At 35.9% G+C, this 12,548-nt stretch overlaps 1 protein-coding gene across 1 annotated transcript; it reads left to right on the forward strand.

The window, feature by feature from the left end:
- Positions 1-3,414: 3,414 nt before the first annotated feature.
- SYT4 (synaptotagmin 4) lies at positions 3,415-11,421 on the forward strand. The gene is made up of 4 exons (XM_034995756.1): positions 3,415-3,746; positions 6,712-7,526; positions 9,223-9,343; positions 10,673-11,421. The coding sequence occupies exons 1-4, from the start codon at positions 3,713-3,715 to the stop codon at positions 10,978-10,980; spliced, it is 1,278 nt and encodes a 425-aa protein (XP_034851647.1). The 5' UTR covers positions 3,415-3,712; the 3' UTR covers positions 10,981-11,421.
- The last annotated feature ends 1,127 nt before the right edge of the window (positions 11,422-12,548 follow it).

A 12,548-nucleotide genomic window follows, 5' to 3' on the forward strand; every position in this document is an offset into this window, starting at 1 on the left:
GCCCATTTTTAATTTGATTATTTGGTTTGGGGGTGTTGCGTTTTATAAGTTTTTATATATTTTGGATACTAACTCTTTGTCAGATGTGTCATTTGCAAATATCTCCAATATCTCCTCCTATACTGTAGGTTGCCTTAGTTTTGTGGATTGTTTCTTTCACTGTGCGGAAACTTTTTATTTTGATGTACTCCCAATACTTGATTTTTGCTTTTGTTTCCCTTGCCTCAGAAAACAAGTTGCTATGGCTAATGTTAGAGAAGTTAATGCCCTGTGCTCTCTTCTAGGATTTTTATGGTTTCAGGTCTCACATTTAGGTCTTTAAACCATTCTGGGTTTGTTTTTGCATATGGTGTAAGAAAATGGTACTGCTGACCAATCTTGATAGGAAATACCAGACAAAAGAAATATAAATGTTATTATCATCTATTTTTCCCAGTTCTAGAGGAAAAGCTGTCCACTCCTCCTTTAGGCAGTAAGCTCCATTAAGACAAGGATCATTTTTATCATCTTGACCAATATAATTCCCCTACTTACCAAAAACCTAAGAGTTAGTACATGTTTAATAATTGTGTGTTGAAAGAAAGAAGAAGGAAGATGATAAGTTTTTTTGTGGTTTGGGCTAATGAATTTTTCACTCGTGAGCCATCAAATCCTAATTTAGGTTGTCACAGAGTTAATACTGAATATGTTGAAGAAAAACAAATGTAGAAATGGTTCATAGTGGAAGGATTTTTGTTATACCAATTGGGAAAGCATTTGTCTTGCAGGATTTGGAGTTGGGTGTGCTTGTAATATAAATCTTTTCCTTTAACATCAGAGCCAGCGTTCTTAATAGAATGATTGGAACATTGAAACAGTTATCCATTATCCATTATCAGATACTTCATTCTACTCCACCCACATACCAGTAAAATGCCTTTGTATTACTAATCTGGGTATTACTAAAGATTACTGAAGATCACCGCAACATTCTCAAAACCTTTTGAAATTTTCTTTTGCCTGGCAGAAGATCCTAAACACATCCAACAATACTATTTTTAAGTAAGAGACCAGAGAAAATATAGACTAAACTATATTAATTAATAAACTATATAAGCTTTATCAAACTATATATTAAGTTAAAAAATTTTTAATGGATGGAAAAATGATATAATGAATCACTAATAGTCTTAAATTCAACTGGATTTCTTAAAACCAAACAGAACTCAAGTGTTCTGTTCATCGTTTCTCAAAGTATGTATAGATGTTTGTAATCGGAATCCAAAATAAAGTAGGGTTAATACTGAACCATTTCAACAGTTAAAGAATCATTCTGAAGTAAACACTGCCACTTGTACAGAATGGTCTGTTTCCCAGGGCGGGAACTTGTTTGAGGCTGTGTGTTTTGGGTGGCAAAAAGGTGGTTACCTAGCAACAACCCCTCCTCCCAAGTCTCTGCCGCTAGAATGGTATTGTTCACGTCAGCGAATTGATTACGTGTTTGCTGACTCGAAAGAGAACAATGTAATAATGTGGTAGGGTATAAATCTCAAACATAAGAAACTTACAGGTTTTTCCTCTGTGTTGGATCATCTTCCCACTCCTCATCTGGTGCTGGTAGAAGCTTGTCTAAAGAGATTGGATAATAAATAATACGCTATTCATCAAATGAAAATGAGGGAAACCTCTGACATTTTAATTAATAACATTTATTTCAGTTTGCTTTTAAAGCAAGCAATGAAACAGTTACTATATTCACAATAGCATTAGCTCTGGGCAAGAGGTAATTTTATCACAATGTGTCCTTAGAAATGAGACAGCCCAGGGTGGGATGGGGTTCTGTAGAAACAAGAGTTTAAACATTCTAGACAGGTTTTAGATGACAGCATTTTGCCACCCGAAGGTAAAATTAATGAGATACTAATTTATATAAAACATACAAATAAGGTACTTATATTTACAACAAATGAGTTTGACCATATGTTAGCAATAACTTAGCCAGGAAACACGCATTCTGGTAAACCTCATACCATATATTTTGTTTACCTGTGGTATATGCATAACAAATAAATGCCACTTTCATCTAATGAATGTCTATTCCTAGGGACAATCCCACTAGGTTCATGCATAACTGAGGAAGCAAGTAATCTGAATGAAGTGAAAAGATAAGGACACAAAACACAGGCTCTGCCAATGGAAAAAATTAAATACAGTAAATTAGTTTGTGTGTTTTCATAGCATGACAATATAAGGTTTTTAAAAATCTGTTAGAAAAATGTTAAAATGCCAAGTATGTGGGAGCAAGTAGAAAGGGAAAGAAAAAGACTTTGGTTTATAAAATTTTCCATGATGCAAAAGACTGAAGCTAATTTTTCCCCAGACACAGTCGCTCAGAGCGACTGCCTGCCAATGTGCAGGAACCTGTCACTTGTACAGTGGCTTTCTGAGAGCCACTCAGTGCCCCCTTCTCCCCCATCCCAACACATACTGAATGTCATTTGCTCACTGAGCTCCAGAGCAAAGGAATTCTTTGCGGAGCAATAATTGACAGTTGGAGTTACAACCTGAGTTCTCTCCTTTGGAAAATTGCTAAACATTTGTTTTAAAAGAAACACTCTTCAGATTAAAATTAATCAGAATCTGACACCATATATTCTCCAGTTCCTCAACCCCAGAAATATCATCAGTTCAAAAAAAATATATTTTCCTGTGAAAATAACCAATAACTATCAATTTCATTCATTTTCAATTTTGGTCTGATTCTTGTAACTATTTTGCACAATCCTATTAGAAGTCAGGGCTTTTAAACAGAAATGTCATTCCAGGAGCAGTCTCATTATATGCAAAAGTCATAACTGAGAGTGAGTCTGAATACAGAAGGGATTATTCCCATCTGTTCCTAAGTACTTTAACTGGTCAAATGTCAGATATTAAAGGGAAGAGAGCTGATAGACAGATGGAGCAACAGCATCAGCAAAATGTTTAGACTATTTATTAGAAAATAAGTTATTATAGTGGGAAAACTGTTGTCTTATTTCAAATGGATCAATGTGCAGTGCATTCTTTTCTAACATAGGTATAACATATCCAAGAAAAATTTAGAGAACGAGAAACATATTCCTGCATGTTACAATGTTCATTTGATGCAGAAATTTCTCTCTTCTCACTCTTACCCTAAATCATCTCTGTAAATTGCATTATTTTGATAACTCACAGACAGGCTTTTACTGATCTTGATGATCAGAAGATTTTATATTAGAAACTGACAGGAATGAGTTTGGGGGCTCATCTCTCTGCGCCTCTGAGCCCCCACAGACTAGCAAAGCTAATCTCCAGTAGTCCAACAGTTAAAATAATTGATGAGTATGTGTTGAATCCTCAGGAGAGAAGGGAGGAAGAAAGAAGGAGAGGAGAGACTTGGAGGGCGGAGGGGAGGAGGGCAGGTCCTGATTTCAACCCTGTAGCGTCAGGATTGCGTCAATTCGGGCTTCAGCCACGTCTAGAGTCTCAGAGACGAGCTTCTCAGAAGAGCCAAAACAGGAACAGGGGTGGCAAATCACTGTGCGAAGGCGAGTGGACCTCCCTCTTTGCCTCCTCCCGTTCCAGGCGCAGGTCCCCTGAGCTCTGCGCTGTTGTTTTCAGCACTCGGGAAAGCCGGCGCTTCAGATCCAGGCAAGTGAATCAAGCCAGGGAGTTTTCCGTTCAGCACCTCGGACAGAACACGCAGCAAAAAATGGCTCCGATCACTACCAGCCGGGAAGAATTTGGTAAGCAAGTTACTCAACTTATAACTGCGGTTGTTTTTTGAATACTCCAGGGTGGGCTGTGATGTTGTGGTTGTTGTTCTTGTTGTTTTTCCAGAGGTTGTTGAATATGGATTTCCTAGGTAGTTAATCTGAAAAGAAAATGAGAACTGTAAAGGGGCAATCGTGGCTTATCTCTGTTGTTTCTCCCTTGTTATCTTTCTCCTTAAAATTGCCTTCTGCTAGGGAGATTTTACATCCAAGAAGTTCCTAAACGTTCAGGTAGCTCTGTAAATTGCAGCACGCGCTAAGTAAGGGAAAGGAGTCTGCTGTTTGTTGTTGGTTTCATTAATTCTGTAGGTGAATTTTATTTGTAGGTAAATCTGTTTTTAACTTACCAGGAGAAACCAATGTTTCTGTGATTACATAAGGGTTTGATCTTGGTATAAAACAACTTGTATGTTGGCGGTTTGGGATGTATATTTTATTATAGAGTGTACCATAAGGTTGTTTTTCTGTGCTATGTTTTTCTTGTATCCTTGAAATATGTTGCTAGTGGAAGACACAGAATCCTATGATGCTAGGGTTAAAGCGATATTTGAAATGAACTGGCTTGGTCCATTGCATTTCGCAGGTGAGGTAACCAAAGCCCAGAGATATGAGGGAAGTGTTGCAGGTCAAACAGTTAACTAAAAGATACTGGAAAGTAGAATTAGGAATCCTGTTTTCCAGTTCAATTTCCCTTTTCCTATGCCAAATTTTTGGCACTATTGCTCTCCTTCTCTCAGTAAATAAAATCAGATGTACTTCAAATTAAAAAGTAGTATTTTTAGGTCCCATTATATTCCAAAGACAAGAGATGGAGTTTTACTTACTTTACAAGTATTCAAAAAAAAAATCGGAATTTTATGGAAGTTTGTGAATAAGAAATGATATCTATGAGTACATGATAATTGTTATTAAACTGAGTGAAATGACTGAGGTCTTTACTCTCAAAAGCTTGAGACCTTATCAGTAGAGAATACACAGGGAGTACGTGCGTCTTTCCATGATATATTGAATATTTTGCCTTGTGACATAAGTATTGGATAGAGACAATCTATGACATTATATTCAGAAATGAGTTTCCTTTACAGCCTTCCATTTGGGTGACTGAGTTTTATATTGTTGTGATGTTTATTCCCGATTTCTGATTTGAAAATAAGAAATTTTCTAATACTGAGGCATTTTCAGAGATGGTGGTAGGGAAAAATATGTCCTAGCTTGGGCCATCCGTCTACTTAGGAAAAAACAAGGATCATTTTCTGTTGCTTTTATTGTTCTCCTAGCACTGGCTAAGAATTGCCTTAGTTCATGATTTTGGTTTTGCTTCCTGGCCTTGGATTATTAGAGAGTCCAGGAGTGGATTCTTTTCCCCCCCACAAAGACTTGAATAGGAGGAAAAACTGAAAAGCTGATACTAAGTTTAGCTGATTATCTTTAGCTCTCGCCTCATTCTTTCTCTGTAGCATTTGCTGCTTTTCCTACTTGGGGAATTCAAAGGTTTATTTTTCATCTTTACATGATTAGTTTCTTGATCTAATTAAACTATGGAATTTTTTATTGTTACTTTTTAATCTTCTTATATATGTCTGCTCTTATTTGTCATTACTGATTCTTATATTCTTTGAGTTCAGTTTTGAAATTATGAAGTAGATAGGCAGAAGATTTGGGGGGAGGGGAAGGGGAGTAACAAAAGATTGTTCTTTCAGGGGTTATTCAAACAATCCTTAACCCTTTCCTGACTGGGACTTCTAACTTTACTATTCACTATTTGGGATAAAAATAGATAAGAATGAAACTCAATGCAGATAATATTACATTAGTTATATTCATTATGATTATATTAAACATTGACTCAACTGATGCACTGTGTCCAGATATAGCAATACTGCTTTTACTTACACAATGTTACTAATCATTTGTTGGAGGACTATGCTTACATATGGGACATGATAAGCTTCATGCATAATCGATGTTACCTAATGTCAGTAATTTAATGTGCCCTCATTCAAGGAAAGAATGCCAAGTTCAATTTTATTACCATTTGCCATGTGGAAAAATGCTAGAAAAAATCAGTTATGGATAAAATTGAACTCTAAATTATCTATACTCACTTTTCTCAATACATATTAAGGAATGATGATTCATTTGTAGCCATTGTTTTATTTTTATCCCACTTAGGTACAGTTAATTTGTACTTTGGATAATTCAGTGTTTGAGACATTTTGGGTCTGTATACAAGGAGTTCGCAGTGGTATAAGTTATATAATATCAATACCCTGTTGTTCATCTTTTTTTGTTCTTCTTTTCCCTAATATATGTAACATTTCTCTTACCAGTGTTCCATAATTGGAATGGAAATTATTGATGAGTTTGTGATAATAGCAGATAATGTTCCTTCATTTCTTAAAATTCCTGGAACCACTAGCCCCTAGATGTCTCCTGCTTGAATCCAGGATAAATAATGAACTACTAAGAATACACAATTTCTCACTATTTGAAGAATGTGCATTTAGAGTTTCATAGTCAGTAAAAATTGATGCTTCTGGAAAGCCTCAAAATGTCAAGAAGTCATAATGAAATTACTACTGACCTATCATGCTATAGTTGACTCATGTTATCTGAGAAAACAAAGGTAGGTCAGGGTCATTTAGCATCCCTCATCCCTGACCTAAGCCTAGTTTCATCTTTTTATTTTATTTATGAAAAAACTACTGAAATGAAGAAGTTTCTATCATAATGAATTTTTTTTCTATATGTCACACAGTGTATGTGTTTATTCCTGAAGGTGATATGCAATATATATATAACTCATACCCAGAACAGTCAAAAAGTAATCCAATCTGTGCAACCTACAGCAATTGCCAGCTCCAGCATGCTTTTCCAACAGGCTCATATCTCCAACTCCGCTCCTTTAATATATATTATTGGTCATTTGATTTTTCAGATGAAATCCCCACAGTGGTGGGGATCTTCAGTGCATTTGGCCTGGTCTTCACAGTCTCTCTGTTTGCATGGATCTGCTGTCAGAGAAAATCATCCAAGTCTAACAAGACTCCTCCATATAAGTTTGTGCACGTCCTAAAAGGAGTTGATATTTATCCTGAAAATCTAAGTAGCAAGAAGAAGTTTGGAGCAGATGACAAAAATGAAGTAAAGAATAAACCAGCTGTGCCAAAGAATTCATTACATCTTGACCTTGAGAAGAGAGATCTCAATGGCAATTTTCCCAAAACAAACCTCAAAGCTAGTAGCCCTTCTGATCTGGAGAATGTGACCCCAAAGCTCTTTTCAGAAGGGGAGAAAGAGGCTCTTTCCCCTGATAGCTTAAAGTCCAACACTTCCCTTACTTCAGAAGAGAAGCAGGAGAAGCTGGGAACCCTCTTCTTCTCCTTAGAGTACAACTTTGAGAAGAAAGCATTTGTGGTGAATATCAAGGAAGCCCGTGGCTTGCCGGCCATGGATGAGCAGTCGTTGACCTCTGACCCATACATCAAAATGACAATCCTCCCAGAGAAGAAGCATAAAGTGAAAACCAGAGTTCTGAGAAAGACCTTGGACCCAGCTTTTGATGAGACCTTTACATTCTATGGGATCCTCTACACCCAGATCCAAGAGTTGGCCTTGCACTTCACAATTTTGAGTTTTGACAGGTTTTCAAGAGATGACATCATTGGAGAAGTCCTTATTCCTCTTGCAGGAATTGAATTATCTGATGGAAAAATGTTAATGAACAGAGAGATTATCAAGAGAAATGTTAGGGTAATTCATTTTTAGTGTTTAAAGTATTTATAAACAATCTTTTATGTAGCTTTTTCTTATCTAGGGGATTTTCATTAAACTGATAAGTTTTATACGTATCATCTTTACTATGTTTAATTATTATTAATCATAATCAAATGGGGAGCAAGGGACTAGAGTAGATGAAAGAAAATTTAATCTACAGCTGAAATGCTTGAAGTATTTTAATTATATAAAATAAAGTCATCCTTTATGGATATTTAAATAACACTTATATAAATATTTCTGTTAATTTCTATCATAAGTATTTTGACTAGGACTGCCACTTAACCTAAAATTCAGGCAAATATTTCTTATTCATAAACAAGTCAACAAAGATGTCTCAAGATGTCTCAAGGTCAGCATAATTGAATTTAAAATTGGTATTTAAAATTAAATCAATTTATCCTGAGGATTTGGAAGTTGTATTGACTTGTCATGGAATTGCTTTTCAAGGAGGAGACATCACATCATATTGAATTATAAATGTTCATCACTATGTTGTATGACAAGAAGTGAGCTACTCTGCCTTTGTAGTTATACTGCTTTGGTAGTTCTGAGACTACCAAAATGATAAGATATCAAATTTAATCCTATTTCCCCTTTAAATATAGAACTCAATTGATTTAAACTGTAGTACTTCAGAGTAATTTGTTTCTCTAAGGCATGATTTTATAGAATACCATAAAGCTCACCTTCGTTTCTTTGTTGAAATTAATGAAAAGTCAAGGTTCAGAAAATTCAATAGCTTGAGACACCGAGCTGTTTAGCGGCACAGTAGGAATAAAGATCTATTCCCTACTCTTATTCTCCTTGGGCTGCTTATTCATATAATGACCCCATGTCAGTTTTTGTATGTAGATTGAAGTTTTAGGAGCTCTGGCCAGCCATCATTCTTAGTTATAATCTAGCCCTGAGTTTACATTGTATTAGTATCAGGTAGAACTTGTAATTTGAGTTATTGGTCTTCTTACCTAATGTCTTTAAGGTACAAATAAAATCTAAGTAGCATACAAAGAAGGATCTTGTGATACTTTCCAAAAACAAAGTATTAAAAATTGGGTCAATTCCTTCTAATACTTAATTCATTTCTTGGATTTGAATGAGGACTTCGAGTCGGGGCTGGGGACAGAGAATTTTAACTCCAGCAGCCCTCTGGGGCAGGAGATGGTAGCAGTCAGAATAAATTTCTGTTGGTCTGAATTCGAATTCCAGTAATATCAGTACTTTTTAAAAAATTGAAATCAAGTCAAACTTAACGAGTCATTTTGCCCTACACAGATCCATTCAAATAATTAGACAATTTTTATTGTCTATTAATAACTTCAAAAGTAGTTATTTAATTAAAAATCAAAAGTAAAGAACACCACCACCTCTGTATAGGCTGTACTCTACCCTTTTGAAGATTTCAGTAATGGGTGTGGCTCACTCATTACGTATTTTAACATCCTGTAGTACCTAAAACCATCACAAGATGGCAGCCAGTCGTTTTTAGAAGGTGATAGTACTGTACAAAAGATTGTAGTTACTCTTGAATTCCTTAGCATATTAAAATAAAAATAAGTAGGAAAATTACATTTAAATAACAGTGTTATATTGCTTTAAAATGTTTCTATAAGTACACATTTCAAAACAAAAAAATAATAAAAATACTTACACCACATCTCTCTTTGTTTAGAAGTCTTCAGGACGGGGTGAGTTACTGATCTCTCTGTGCTATCAGTCCACTACAAATACTCTCACTGTGGTTGTTTTAAAAGCTCGACACCTGCCTAAATCTGATGTGTCTGGACTTTCAGGTAAGAATGCTTCTGAAAGATTCAGTCTCAGGTATAAGTGAGTAATACATTGGGCAAAATAGTTAGCAACCAACATGATTTTAATTTACCTTTTACTCACAAGCACAGGTGATGTGATTGTTTTTCTGTTTCTCATTTAATGAAATAACAATGTGAGCCAATGCCATTAGCAAGAAAAAGAAAACTACATACTGCTAAGATCTAAGCCATTGCTAATACATGGTAGATGTCTGACTGTGTGGGTTTGAAGCAGAAAGCAGTGATAAATGCAGAGGTGAGAGGTCATTGCCAAAAATATAGCAATGGTTTGGGAGAAGAGTTCTTAATTTTAGTATTTTTGTGAGCCTGCCTACATTTACACTTCTATTGTTTTTTATTATTTTTCCTTTAACTCCTTATGTCTCTGCTTTAAGCACTAGCTTTTAGTTTTGTGACTAATTAAAAAAAATTCCTTGTTGTATCACACAGTGAAAAGAACACATGACCTATGGGTTAAAATGATCTGAGTTCAAATTCTAACCCTTCCATTTTAGCATATAATCTTGGCTATGTTTCATAATCTCTATACAAACTAGATGTACTAATACCTTGAGGGGGATTGTGAAGACTAGAAAGATATACTTCATCAAATAACATCTAGTTCTATTATTATCACTACTATTGTTCATAATGGTAATTGAACACATGATCTTAAAGGTTTAGATTAGGAAGCTAAAATGAACTCACATGCTTCAACCAGAAAGAGGCTAAAATAATATAATTAAATGTGTGATAAGGTATTATGATCCTACAATCCACACATTAAGGATGACACAGGGAAGATCAATACTGGAAAACAGGAAGCAAACCCAGCTGGTGATTAAAGCACAAACTTTAAAGCACAAAAGGACATTGCCATTGTGAATTCTAAATGCCTGTACAACAGAAAAGCAGAGAGGTAGAAAGACTCACCCAAAGTCATCCAACTCAGTCAGGTTAGGTCTTGTCCAATATTTTTTTCTTCCATCTTATTTTCTGGACTGAGTTATATGTAATCAGAATGAGCCATTAGAATTTTTTTTTTTATATTATCTCTTCTTCTTGCCATTCTACTTCAGGTCCCATCCTGTGGTTTAGAACTGTTTTCTCTTCACATTGCACGTTCTTACTTATTTTCAGTTTGTTGATAATAGAGAGGCCAAGCTTGATCCATATTTTCCCTTTGTTCTGACTCATTTTCATTGCAATCTCACTTTATTGGCAGGCAGTGATGTCTAAGGGCACCATTATGTTGAGACCAGCTCTCCAGCCAGGTTCTACCCATATAACATCTGTCGTTTACCATTGCAGATCCCTATGTGAAAGTGAACCTGTACCATGCCAAAAAGAGAATCTCGAAAAAGAAGACTCATGTGAAGAAATGCACCCCCAATGCAGTGTTCAATGAACTGTTTGTCTTTGATATTCCTTGTGAGGGTCTTGAAGAGATAAGTGTTGAATTTCTGGTTTTGGATTCTGAAAGGGGGTCCAGAAATGAGGTGATAGGGCGGTTGGTCCTGGGAGCGGTGGCGGAAGGAACCGGTGGAGAGCACTGGAAAGAGATCTGTGACTGTCCCAGGAGACAAATTGCCAAGTGGCATATGCTCTGTGATGGGTAGCATCCTAGCCATGATGAGTTGGAACTTAATGATTTTTACTAGGCAAGGAGCAATTTTCTTTCTCTTTTTTTCCTGATACGTGATTGCAAGCTTGTGACAACAAGCTGCCCTTTTTTGTTGTTGTTAGAAATGGATTGAATTAGCAGACCAGAAGGTAACTGTAAATGTGTATCATGATATTTTCCCCCAATATTTGAGAAGTTGGATAAATTTTCATGAGGTATTCAGTCTCTTCTGCAGGTTACCAGAGTAGCCAAGCATTTTATGAATCCTGCAGTCAATCCCACGCTATGGATGTGGTTTAGAAGGTGATGATCTCCTGGGAACATGTCACTGGAAAACAATGTGATTTTTCTGGATTTACACTTACATTTGAAAAGCATGCTTTCTCTTATGAAAATTCATCCATTTTTCTTCAGACGGGGAAATCAATTTTTCTTTAAATCCAAAGATACTGAAGAAACGTTCTCTAGTTTGTTTTTATTCATTATGTCATGTGCATATATTGTTGTCTTGCTTATAAAAGTATATGGTCATTTCTCTTTAGTTTTAACTATTTGATACAATTTTATTATACAAGGAGTAACTTGGTTTTGTTTCAAAAGGACAGTGAACAAGCTGAGAAATAATTTTATTAAAGGGCTGAGTTGAGAACACTGTGGCTGAAATATTATTTTCCTCCCTCCTAAGGTTATATGTGAGTCAAATTGTTGGGAAATATGATCTCACATAAGAACCACGGCCTTGAATTATTCACTGCCCTTCACAAACATCAGTGTGGTCTAAGAAAGCCCTGTTTACCTTTGTGAAATTGTGGGATTAGTTAGTGGGTAAAGAAATAAACTTCAGCTAGAAATCCAGTTAGAAATGCAGCTTTCTGAAAGGAAATATGTGTAGTACACAAGTGTGCATTCAAGGCCATCCCTCGTCCAGAGAAAGGGCATGACTAAGTCTTCACATAGCTTGTCCTCCCCCAGAAAGGACGAAGCTACTATTTGGAAAGAAACAGACAGGACTGCAAGTTTTAACCACTGCCAGATAGAAAGCATCACTTAAACCAACAAACTAAGGAATGCCTGAAAAATAACTATACAGCAAAGCCTAATATAATTTACACGTTTTCACACAAAATCTATTTAGGCTGTCAAATTAGCACAACAAAGTATGTTTCACTATCTTTCCTAGGCTAATGTGTCTTGAGCTGTTGTCTGTGGAGCAGTTTATAGACTGCTGTCTCACATGGTTTGCCAGTACCAGGGCTCTGAAATTCAGTGAAAACCTGCTTGAGCAAAGCAGCGCCCTGGGATTCCTTGGAAGGATGAACTTGAGGTCACGTCACCATATTTGAGTTTTTAGAGCGTATGAGTGAAACTGGATACAGTCGAATTATTAAATATGCAAGTTAGAAATAAAGTCTACTGAAAAATTTACATTTTGAGTCAGGTTTTGTGTCAGTACCTTAGCCGTTTTCGAGAACGTGTTTGATATCACAGTGTTTGTAAATTCTATGACAAATGCATTTTCAAAACAACATACATGCTCTTTATGACTATGCCTAATGTAAAGAA

Source organism: Mirounga leonina, unplaced genomic scaffold (genome assembly GCF_011800145.1).
Source record: "Mirounga leonina isolate KUSES-001 unplaced genomic scaffold, KU_Mleo_1.0 Mir_93, whole genome shotgun sequence".
Taxonomy (NCBI): domain Eukaryota; kingdom Metazoa; phylum Chordata; class Mammalia; order Carnivora; family Phocidae; genus Mirounga; species Mirounga leonina.